Raw genomic sequence first — 12,990 nt, 5'->3', positions numbered from 1 at the left:
CTTCCAGTTTTACCTTTAATCCACTGAGGTCCACCTTCTGATTCTGTTGCCCTTCAGGATCAGATTCAGGGCTCTGCAAAACAAGAACAAATTAACATCTTGAACCAATAATCATTCAACCCTGCCACATTCTATTCCATGACAAAACACACTCGACTTGATGGCATGGTGGTACTACACTTGCCTGCTAATTTAGTGATTTAAGTTTGGGTACCACCCATAGCTGAAAAAAAATTCAGCAGTGCTGCACTGTGAGCCAACATTCCAACTCTGGTGGGCAAGGAGTTGGGAGTTGTATTAACCTAGTTATATTTTACGGGAAGGGGAGCTACGCTCGTGTCCAGTCTTTGTATCTCACAACATCTAGTTTGTCCTTAAATTCATGTATGGTGTTTGCACACACTATTATTTCATCCAATATGTTCCAGAGATCACCACTCTGTGGAAAGCTGTTTTTTTTCAGATCTCTTCTATAACTGTCCTTTGAGTTTCTTTTCATGTCCCCTTGTTTCTCTTCTATCCAAATTTTACAAGTATTCTCAATTAAGGACTTCCATGCCTTTCATAATTCTATAAATGGCTAATAGACCACCTATTTCTCTTCTTTGTTCCAGGGTTGGTAATTCCAGTTTAGTCAATCTTTGTTCATATGCCAGTTTTGAAGGTGCTGGGGCCATCTTTGTCACTGCTCTTTGGATTCTTTCTATTTTCCTTATATTCTTTTTTATACTGGGTGTCCATTGTGTTGCTGCATACTCCAATCTTGGTCTTATCAGTGTGACTAGTATTTTCTTTACCATTTCCTCATCCAATTAAAAGTCACCTTTATTAATCTTAACAAATTGTAGGTTTCTCCAACTATCTTGTTTATCTGTTTGTCTGGGGATATGTCTTTGGTAATGATTATTCCTAGGTCCTTTTCGGAACCAACTTTCTTTACTTCCTTCTCACTGATTTTATATTGCCCTGATATTCTCCTTTTACTTTTCCAAATTCCTTTATACTGCATTTCTTAATGTTGAAGTCCACTTCCCACTTCTCACTCCATTCCCAGACCTTGTTCAGATCTCTGTAGCAATTCACAATCTTTTTCCGTACTTACTTTCTTTAGTAGTTTTGCATCATCTGCAAAGAAGTTCATGTAACATTCTACACCTTCATCCATGTCATTTACATATATAGCAAACATTATCAGAGCCAGTACTAATCCCTGTGGGACACCACTAATCATTTCTTCCGAAGTAGAATTTTTATCTCTGATCACTACACATTTTTTTTCCATTCAAGAAATCCTCTATTTCAATAGTTTTCCTTGTATATCTCCTGTAGTTTTGAATTTTCTTAATAATTTTTTTTTGTGGTACTTTATCCAACACCTTTTGCAAGTCCAGGAAAACACAGTCTACCCATCTGTCCCTTTCTTGTATTATATCTATTAACCTTGAATAGAAACAGATCAAGTTTGTGGCACATGACCTTCCCTCAGTCTAAATCCATATTGTCTTGGATTTAGTATATTGTTCTCCTCCAGAAGTTTTGTTAATCTATTTTCCAGTCTTCTGATATTTTTCCTTCTTTGAGTGACCAATCTATTATCTTATATATTTTGTCCATTAGTTCATCTATACATTCTTTTAGTATCCAGTTTGCAATTCTGTCTGGGCCATGTGATTTTCTAACATCAAGGTTCATTATTTGGTCCTTTATTTCTTTCTGTGTCACAGTTATTTCTCTCATTGGGGGAGATCTTTCTCCACTACCTTCATCTCAATTGTGTATGTTTTCTTTAGTGAACAAGGATATGAAAAGTTTGTTCATAATTTCAGCCATGTCTATATCCTCTGTGTATTCCATGTTCCTTTGATGTAGTTTTACTATTTCCTGCTTATTCTTTAGTTTACTATTTACATATCTATAGAATACTTTAGGTTGATATTTACATTTGTCTATTATGTCTTTTTCCTATCCGAGAGTTGATACCTTGACGTGGTGGATAGGCTTGAGAATCTTCATGATTACAAAAGCTATGTCGATAGAGAGGAAATCTCTGCAGGGTCACCCATATCGAACAGGTTTTGTAAGAAAGATCAGACAAAGAACAGCTCAAACACACAGTTGCAGGACCCACTGCTAACTGACACGTCCCTGATGGCAAACAGGGAAATTCCTCATAGATATATGGGGTACCGTCATAATGACGGCATGGACCATTGGACACCCTATAGTAATAGGGCTTCACCGAATATAATGAATAAGGTGACACCAAAGAAATATCTCACCAGAAACCAGTTGACAAGGAGGTGAGATTACTGCCAGCCCCCCTTCATAGCCAACATGAATATGAATAGCACAATCAAAAGAAAACCAGGCATTCCTGTTGGATCATCGTCACCCAAAGGTCCAACCACATTGCCTCGTGTGCTTACGGGCAGTGTGCCACCGAATGTGAGTAAGCACTGTCCAAGCAGATCCAAGTCTTGGACATTAAAGAACATGAAGAAAATGAAGATCTATACTTACAACGTAAGAAGTCTCTCAGAAGACCACAGACTGGAGAGTTTAATGGAAGAACTAGACAACATCAAATGGGACATCGTAGGACTGAGCGAAGTCCGAAGAATGGAAGAAAAGCTGATACAATTACAAGATGGTCACCACCTGTTCTACTATAGAGGTAAGGACAAAGAAAGATCTAGTGGAGTAGGATTCTTGATCAACCGAGAGGTTGCGGGTAACGTAATCAAATTCAGTAGTTTATCGGACAGGGTAGCTTGGATTGTGATTAGGCTGTGTAAAAGGTACACTCTAAAAATAGTTCAGGTTTATGCACCAACTTCACAGAGTTCAGACGAGGAAATTGAGTCCTTCTATGATGATTTAAGTCAAGTAATGGATCAAGAAAAAAGTAAGTACACTTTGGTAATAGGAGACTTTAATGCTAAAGTAGGGAAGAAAATGGGAGATGAGACGTGCATTGGGAAGTTTGGAGTAGGTGAAAGAAATGACAGAGGTGAGATGTTAGTCAATTTTGCAGAGAACTACAATATGAGGATAATGAACACTTTCTTCCAAAAGCGTGTAGGTCGTAAATGGACGTGGAGAAGTCCAAATGGAACAACAAAAAATGAAATAGACTTCATATTAGGAGATGAGAGCAAAAGCGTTAGCAATGTTACGGTGATAAATAAAGTCAACATAGGTAGTGACCATAGAATGGTAGGATGCACAGCTAAATTCAACTTCAGAGCCGAGAGAAACAAACTAGTATTAAAAAGGAAAATAAGCCTTGCAAAGGTTAAGGATAATAAAAAGAAATTTCAGTTAGAAATTAAAAATAGATTCGAAGCTCTAAGAACTAACGAGGACAGCGTGGAAGATATCAATGTGAATTTAGTGAATATCATTAAGGAATCAGCAGAGAAAGTAGGAAGTACAAAAAACATTAGAGAAAACAAGTACTCCAAAGCTACAAATGACCTAATTAAAAGAAGAAGGACCATGCAGATTAAAAGCAGGAGAGACGAAATAGAAAGAGTAGAACTAAACAAGCTTATCAACAAAAGGCAGAGATTAGAGAAAAGAAAGAGAAACATGGATGAAATAGAGGAAACTATTTGGAAAGGTAAAAGTATTAAAGTGACCAAGCGCAAACATACTTTAGGAAGACAGCAAATTATATGTTTGAATGATAGAAATGAAGAAATAATTAAATGTAGAGACAAAATGGTAAAAAGAGTAGAAGAATTTTACCAAGAGCTTTACTCGTCGAAGGCCGTAGTTGAGTCAGTAGATTCATGTGTAGACGTTAGTAGTGTACCAGAGATTACAAAGGAAGAAGTACAATTTGCTCTAAAAACTATGAAAAGAGGAAAAGCACCTGGGGAAGATGGTATATCAATAGATCTACTGAAAGACGCTGGTGAATTAGTTCATATTAAATTAGCCGAGTTGTACACCCAGTGCTTATGTCAAGAGAGCGTTCCGGATGCGTGGTGCAATGCTATAGTGATTTTGCTTCATAAAAAAGGAGACCAGAAGGACCTTAGTAACTATCGACCGATTAGCTTGCTATCAAACGTATATAAAGTATTCTCCAAGATCCTTACAAATAGACTAGGCCAAGTTTTTGATGGAAACCAACCGAGAGAACAGGCAGGCTCTAGAAGCGGATATTCAACTTTAGACCATTTGCAGGTGATGAACCAACTAATCGAGAAAACGACAGGATATAGTATACCTCTCTGTTTAGCTTTTGTAGATTACGAGAAGGCCTTTGATTCAGTAGAACAAATAGCAATACTGAACTCGCTACGCAAACAGGGTACAAACGAACAGATCGTAAGAGTTTTAGAAAAAATTTATTCGAAAGGTACCGCTATAGTTTGACTTCATAAAGATACAGAAAAGATCAAAATTGAGAAAGGAGTGCGGCAAGGCGATACAATTTCACCCAAATTATTTACAGCTTGTTTGGAAGATATTTTTAGAAGGTTAAGTTAGGAAAAAAAAAAGGTTTGAAGATTAATGGCGAATATTTTAACCACCTAAGATTTGCAGATGACATTATTCTTATTTCAGAAAGAGCAGAAGACTTACAAGATATGCTGAGCGATCTAAACAAAGAAAGTCTCAAAGTAGGTTTAAAAATGAGTAAGAGTAAAACCAAAGTAATGTTCAACACGAAAGTTCAAAGTAAAGAGATTGTAATTGATGATGAGAGTCTTGAGGAAGTTGAAGAGTATAATTATTTAGGTCAGATGGTGAAGGTGACGAAAGATCATGATAACGAGATAAAAAGACGCATTACAATTGGTTGGAAAATGTTTGGTAAGTATAATAAAATCCTGAGAGGCTCTCTACCTTTATGTTTGAAACGTAAAGTTTACAACCAATGCATTTTACAAGCAATAATCTACGGATGTGAGACTTGGAAGCTGACGTGGGCGATGGAAAGAAAGCTAAGGACTGCACAGAGGAGAATGGAGAGATCAATGATGGGAATAACACTGAGAGACCGAAAGAGAGCAAGTTGGGTGAGAGAGCAGACTAGAGTGAAAGATACTGTGGAAGCAATAAAAGAGAGGAAGTGGAATTGGGCAGGTAAGTTGGTACGAACGACTGATGAGCGATGGAGCAAATGCATTACTGAATGGACGCCGCGAGATAGGAAGCGTGGAAGAGGGAGACCAGACAGAAGGTGGAGAGACGAGATCGAGAAGTTTGCAGGAGTGACGTGGCAGAGAGTGGCACGGTCGTGTGAATCATGGAATGCTATGAAGGAGGCCTTTGTTCAGCAGTGGACTCAGGATGGCTGATTTGATTGATTGATTGATTCTTTTTTATAGTTTCTTTTTTTCTTCCCTGCATATCTTTACATATTCATTTCTTAGGTTGATTTATATTTGCCACTTTCCAGGTTTATTTGATTTTTTCCATCTTTTCCAAGCTTTGTCTCTCCTATCTTTTGCCTCACTACATTTCTTGTTATACCAGCACTTAATGTACACCTTTTCCTGTTCTTTTTGTGCACATTTATCCACTCCATTATAGATTTCTTTCAAAATCATCCATTTCTCTTCCACCTGTGCTTCTTCATTATAGAATTTTTCCCAACTTGCTTTTTGAAAGAATTTTCCAAGTTTCCCAAAGACAGTTTTGTTATACAACAGTCTTCCTTTTCCGTGTTTCTCATTTCTCTCCAGATGTGTGCAAGGTCACAGCATTACCCATAAATCAGTGATATATGAGTTCTGAGCTCCATCTGGGAAGGTAATAGCTGTCCACCATGAGTTTAACACATGGTCCAAGACTATGGTGAATCACATCATTACCCATAATGCAGGCCATATATGAGCTCTGAGGTCTCATCTGGTTGGGCAATAGATATTAATCACAAGTCCAGCATATGATCCAAGACCATGGCGAACCACATATACACTCTTTCACTCACTCTATACAGTTTTGTTTGAGCAACAGTGAAAGATGATGAGGGTGACTAGCGGAATATCATAAGGATCAGTACTGGCATACGAAATGTTTCTAGTGTATGACAAATGTATGCAGAAGTCAGCTATGTGAACTTAATTGTTGATAATGCCAAAATTGTTAAAAGGGTGAAGGGTGAAGAGGACCATAAACTGCTATAGAAACACCTAAATAAGGTTTATGACTGAAACCAATCAATCCACTGCCCCAGGTTTCACCTATAGAAGAAGTGGGAGGTTAAATTCAACACAAGGAAATGTATATTCCTGGAAGTAGGCCAGAGTAGAAAGACTGCCAAAAAGTTATAAAACTGATACATACATCATACATATACTAAAGGCTTTTTCCCCCTTACACGGGGGGGGTAGCCAAAAAGAAAAAGGCATAGAAATCACTCCCACCCATTCCATCCCTATCACACTCCATTCCCCTCCACCCTCTTATCTTGGCACCTCCTGGATGACGGGTCATGCCTGCATCTCGCCCACTGCCCTGGGTCAGAAGCAGTGTCGCAAGACACAGCACATCCACAGCAAGGCCACTCCATAAATTCGGCGACACCCACCTCTCCGTCCCCTCATGCAGAAAAGGAGAAGACGGGGAGAAATCCCTTCAGGCAGTGACAAATTTTTTCTCATACATACTTCCTCAGCCCCCATCCCCCACCCATCAAAATGCAAAGGAATATTAATAATATTATTCAAAGATGATCTGTTGACATAAAACCACTAGGTGAGACTTATAAGTTGCCAATGAACGAAGAGTGGTGTTTCATCATATGAATGAAGAAGAAGAGGAAGAAGTGGAAGTGAGAGAAGAATTAGTGGGAGAAAAAAAAATCAGACTGGAACATAAAGCACAAACAGCAACAACCAAAGTGAACCCATTACAAAATCAAAGGAGAAAGATTTGGGAGTGTTGATAAAAGACAACCTGTCACCTAACAGACATATCAGCAGAATTGTGGGAGAGATGCATCTACTGCACAAAATTAAAGTGGCTTTTTGCTATATGGATGAAGAGATGATGAAAAAATTCACTGAAACCCTGAGCTGTCCAAGACTAGAATATGCGTCAGTGGTATGGTTCCCATACTGTGACGAATATAAGCAAGATCAAGAGATTACAAAGGGTAGCAACCAAACTGGTCCCCAGCCTGGCAGACAAAACATACGAGTTAAGACTAAAAGCACTAGGTCTGTCAACTTTTGAAAGATTGAAGAGGTGGTGATATGATTACAGTATTCAGATCATTAAATGGGATAGATCTCATTGACAGATGTGATCTCTTGATTAAGGATAGGTAGGAGGTTTTTAAGAGGTCATGAGAACAAATTAGGGAAGACTACATGTCTAATGGATGTGAAGAAATACAGTTTTCCATACAGAAGCATATGTACTTGGAATGGCTTTGAAGGAGATATAGCCCAAGCTGGAACACTACAGGAATGCAAATCTGAATGTGATCATTGGAAATCAAGTATATAAACTGGAACTATATGAATTTAAGGCTAGGTATGATAAATTGAAGATTAGGAAACAGGAACCAATATGCATTGCTCCTTCCTGTATACTACAATTAGGTAAATACACAAACACACATATGTGTGTGTGTGTGTGTGGAAAGAGAAAGAGTGGGGGTGGGGAGGAGATGGGCAAAGGATGTCTTACACTGTAAAATCAAAGAGAAATAAATTAATAAATCAGTTCATTTCTCAGACTCTCTCTTGCAGGAGACCCATGATTACCAAGTAACTGGCAACAACCCCCAGATTTACCCACAAGTCACTTCAAGAAGAAACTATAAAGAAATTAGACTTCTGGTATAGGTCAATTTCAATATATTGATAGAGTAGTGGAAAAACAGCTATGATTACTTAGAGATGAAAAAAATGGAGGCATATTGGTAGAAAGTAAAGGAGGGAATTAGGTTGACTTTCTGGGCCTGATTCGGAGACCTTGTAGGGGCCACTACCTTCTTGTGGAGGTGAGGGGTCTTGCATCACTTTGTGATTGGGAGCTGACAGTGGCTTCATTAAAGTTTAGGGTTCTCCATCCCTCCTCTGCTTTCCTCCATGCCAGTTGTGCTCATGCAATGTGATGAGATGGGGGAATTGGATCAAGGGGTCTTGCATACAATTGAGTACTTATTCTGATGTGACATTTTACGGGGAAGATTTTGGTGTCCTACTTTGGTTGTTTCAGTATATCCTGTTATAATTCTCAATGCTTAATTTTGTATAGTCCAAAAGATGTCCATGCTTGTTTTCTCAATTGTTCGAAAACATGCTGTGAGAGCATAGTTGAAGTATGGTTCTCGAGTCCTGTCTGTAGTCAGTAGACTGAGATTATGTTTTTCCTTTGGCAGTCCTGAGATTATGTTTTTCCTTTGGCAGTCCAAAGCTTGTACTTACAATTTATCTTAGTTCATTTATCTTCTTCGTCTTAACTTTCACTGTCAAGTCTTGAATGTGTAGCCTGAAGGTTATGCGAGTATTGCAAGTGAGGCTCAGGCTCAGGATTTTTGGGTTCTATTCCAATGGAAGAGTTCATTTATTCAATTGAATACTTCTTTGATTCATAGAAGGCTGAAGTAAATAATGGGACAATTTATAGTTTCACCCAACCAACGATTTTGATATGTGGCTTATGTGTTTCTGGTGAAAAATGTTGTGATATGAATGATGGTGTACATCATGTCCGTCGCCAATGCATACTTTTCAAGTAATCAAATATTGAAATTATGCACTTATGCCTACATCTCTCTGTAGGCAATTTCAGTGAGGAAAAGTCCATTCTATTTTTTCTAAACCAGTGTTCTAGCTTGTCCACATATGTTTGGGCATTTTTCCAGCTATTTTTGAATTGCAGTGATAGCTTATCTGTTCATCAAAACATGATATTTCAGTATCAGTAGGAATCTCCAGCCTTTCTACTTTGACTGTGAAACATATATGTTGTCACTATGGAGTAATAGTTCCATTTTGAAAATATACATGACACACCTACTACAGCTAAATATAGCTACAGCCGATTATGTATAGTGACCTCATAATCATCATCATGTTTACCCACCACTTCGTTAATCCTCTATCATGTAGATAAGCAATGTACATTAAGAAAATAAACGCTTATGTGTTATCGTCATAAAATCATTGCAGCCCAGATCACGCCCATTTCGGAATTTCACACATTTACCCATACAATCATGTATTGACAAGCTACTACATGATCCTTTCACCGTCCTAAAATCCTTTGTCAAATTACATAACCTTCTGGTTACAAACAGAAACCTAACCTTAATATCATTCGTCTAACAAGTTATCACTTGCCATTTATTTCATTGAGCTGCTTACCTTTGCGTGCACAGTTCCCATTGTGATGTTATTTCATGAGGTCCCTCAAACTCCCGTGTTTACAACCTCATATCCTTGGCCGGCCTCGTCGGCTGCAAAATAAACAGATCGAATAATTCATGTATGGAAGAAAAAAACTTACCACATTCACTAGAAATACCCCTATTTGCACTAACATTAGCTCAATTTTTTTTCGTTGTAAATTGATGGATAAACATATACTTTCAATTATATAATGAATGTGAATTGTTAACGCGCGTCTTTTAAAGAAAACAAGTGTACATTGGAGCTTTCCATGACTCCGTAGAATTTTGTTCTGATTACAGTATCGTTCTTGTATACTGGAACAAGTAATATTATATGTATACAGTATTTAACACACCATGCCAAATAACACTGGAATAGTGGTCAATGAAATATCATATCCCACAAATGGCGATTTCGCTATGTTAATAACGCTTTGACGTCCATGGTGTCAGGGACAATACAAAAACAGAACATGTATTTCGGTTCTCTGAAGATTTGGGCGTCCTCAGGAAGGCCACAATGTGTCGAAAGCTTGTCTTTTTTTCAAACAATTATAATTTGAACTGTTTGGAAAACGGCAAACATTTGACATTTTGTGGCATACTGGGGCAGCCCGAAACTACCTTCTGTTCAGCCAGTGTTATGAAGTGCCATTTCACATTTCAAGTAATTTTGACAACAATTGTGAAGTTCCTTCCGTGGATAGTAAATTTAACTCGAAAGATCAAAGTAAAACAATTGTAACCGATGGTGAGAATCTCGAAGAAGGTGAAGAGTAAAACTATTTAGGTCGCATGCTAAAACATACTTAAATGATGAAAGTAAGATTAAAAAGGTGTATCACAATTAGTTGTAAAGTGTGGTAACTATAGAAGATGTATGCTTACCTTAGTGAAAGTAAAAGAGGCAAGAGAGCTTAAAGCTCATAAGGGGCTGCCTCTTCTGGACTACCTTAAAGTCTCAAACTGGTCATATCTGTTTTTAAATATACTTACACTTGTGCTAGTAATTACATTTTCAGTGAGTATGTTCCACTTATTCACTACCCTTGTCAGAAACGTAGATTTTATAACTAGAGTATAATGTCAGCTATGATTTAAAGATGTGAAACTTGAAACTTGCCGAAGACACAGTGCACAGAGGAGAATGGAGATCATTGCTGGGAATAACGCTGAAGGCCAGGAAGAAGGTAAGTTGAGTGAGAGTTATCGCCAGGCTATTCTATTCATCTACGTGGGGCCTTTGGCATCTGTGAATAGATGCAAATAGAATATTACATGAAGGGGCAATTCTGTCGAAGACACTGTATGCGACGGACAGCGGCGGCGCCAGGAATTTTTAGTTGGGGAGGCTAAGGGGGGGCTAATAGTAATATGATAATACACATATATTATCCTCATTTCAGAAGGGAAGGGGGTTAATGGTTGGGCTAGCACTGATGGCTGACAAATCTTTAGCCCTGGCAATTAAAAATTCCACTTAATAAAATTATTTCAATGGGTGTTTTAAATTTTCAATTTGCTCATTTCAGTTGGGGGGGCTAATGGGGGGGCTGGCCACATTTTTGGGGGGCTTTACCTCTCCCTGGCGCCGCCACTGGCGGCGGAGACTTGGAATTTAAGAGGCAGAAAGGAGAAATTTGTGTTTGAGATGAAGTGTCTTAGAAGTATGGTAGGGTAGGTTGGATAGAATGAGAAATGAGGAGGTAAGAAGGAATGCGGGATGGAAAATGAAATGGAAGATAGGGCTGATGAAAGGATATTGTGATGATTTGGACACAGAAAGAATGAGTGAAGAGAGATACGTAAGAGAAGTGTGGAAGGCAGAGGCGGGTGGAATAAATGAGGGGGCGACCGAAGATGAGATGGATAGTTGGGTTAAGAGGGGTTTTGAACAAGAGGGGAATGTCTGTTGAGCAGGGGAGGGAGAAGGTAGGAGATAGGGGTGCGTGGAGAATGACTGTGTGTGGATGATACTTTGATACATCCCGAAGGGGATTGAAGAGAGGGAGAGTGGGAAGTGGTTGTGTGTGTGGATGTTATTTTGACGCGGCGGCCTGAAGGGGTTTCTCCCCGTTTTCTCCATTCCCCGCATGCAGACGGAGAGAGGGATGGGTCGCCGATGAAGTGGAGCGGCTTTGATGTGAATATAATGTGTCTTGCTATGTTGCTTCCGACTCGGGCAGTGGGCGGGAGACAGGAGGTAGCCCTTCATCCACGAGGAGTTACGATGAGAGGGAAACGAGGGTGGTAGAATGGGTGGGAGTGGGTGTGTGCCTTTGAATTGGCCACCTGCCTTATTTGGGGGAAGAAGCCTATGGTATTTAGATACATGGATAGACGTGAGGCCTACTTGTCAGTGGAAGAGTTACTGTACATCTATTTTCACTCTGTTCGCAGCAGATTATATTATTATTATTATTATTATTATTATTATTATTATTATTATTATTATTATTATTATTATTATTATTATTATTATTATTATTATTATTATTATTATTATTATTATTATTATTATTATTATTATTATTATTATTATTATTATTATTATTATTATCATTAATAACACTATCATTATTACTGTTTTCTATCATATGGTTTTTCGCATTGTAAGGTAGCTATGCATGAAAGAGAATTCCTTTAGCTTTTTCATTCCCATCTCACACATCCCCTTCACTCCTTCCTGCTTTGACAACGAGAAAGAAAAGCTACATGGGAACGCATCACAGGACTGCTGGTTCAAACTCAGCTGGATGCAGCCCTCCTCGTACAATGTGTTGGCCAGAGCAGCGTCCGTAGGGCCTTTTGTGTCCGGGGTTGGGGGAGGGCAGTGGTACCTGCTGCGGAGGTCCGGTGATGCTCGGGGGCAACTCTTTGACTGTCTGCTACAAAGATTCAAGTCTAAGTTAGAGCCTCGTGGTACTGAGAAATATGATGAGAAATTATATATATTTTGAATATGTAAACACAGATGAAAGATAAAATAAGAATTTTATTCGATTTTGATATAAACCAATCAAATCATTTCCCTCAAATGATCTGATTGGATCCCCCCCCCCCCATCCCCTTCTCTGCCATTTGGATGCTGCCCTGGGCCACTGCCCCTTTACCCCTCTGCTCGCTACTGGGCATGGTTGGGTGGAGGTGGGGGGGGGGGCAAAATTAAAGATATTATCCATATATGGTTTATGGCATGGAGTTACATCAAGATACACACTTCAGATTGGTCGAAGAACCATATATTTACATTATCTACAGGAGTTACGTTTTCACTTCGGTCAATGATACACTGACATTCTATCATTTAAAAATTCAGCGAAATGAAACGTGACGAGGAGGGGCAAAGTTTCAAACACACCTTGGGCTTCCCGGGGGGTGGGGGGGGGAACTGTTCCTCTGTGTGCCCCCCTCCCTCCCCCCACTCCGGACGTCCATGGTCAGGATACGTTGTCGAAAAGAGGATGGTAGGGAAACCAAGTGTTACTGAGTGGACGCCGCGAGATGGGAAGCGTGGAAGGAGACCGGGGAGGTAGCGAGACAGAATAGAGAAGTTTGCAGGAGTGACGTGGGAATCACGGAAGAAGTTGGGAAGCCCTTTGGTCAGTAGCGGACTCCGAATA

General features: G+C 39.2%; 1 protein-coding gene across 4 annotated transcripts in view; it reads right to left on the bottom strand.

Moving 5' to 3' along the window:
• The window catches only part of LOC143034970 (sorting and assembly machinery component 50 homolog A), a 39,032-nt gene extending 29,593 nt beyond the window's left edge, over window positions 1-9,439 (bottom strand). For all 4 annotated transcript variants that reach the window (XM_076201318.1, XM_076201319.1, XM_076201320.1 and 1 more), the window contains exons 1-2: window positions 9,342-9,439; window positions 14-73 (exon numbers count right to left, since the gene is read on the bottom strand). In XM_076201318.1, the coding sequence (XP_076057433.1) occupies window positions 14-73; window positions 9,342-9,362 (81 nt within the window). In that variant the 5' untranslated portion in view covers window positions 9,363-9,439. The remainder of the gene's footprint in view (window positions 1-13; window positions 74-9,341) is intronic.
• Between the last annotated feature and the right edge of the window lie 3,551 nt (window positions 9,440-12,990).

This window comes from Oratosquilla oratoria, chromosome 18, assembly GCF_046742065.1.
Source record: "Oratosquilla oratoria isolate Oo_2021 chromosome 18, ASM4674206v1, whole genome shotgun sequence".
NCBI classification, from domain to species: domain Eukaryota; kingdom Metazoa; phylum Arthropoda; class Malacostraca; order Stomatopoda; family Squillidae; genus Oratosquilla; species Oratosquilla oratoria.
Note: the sequence above shows the minus strand (reverse complement) of the source record. Positions and strands in the feature narration are given on the sequence as shown.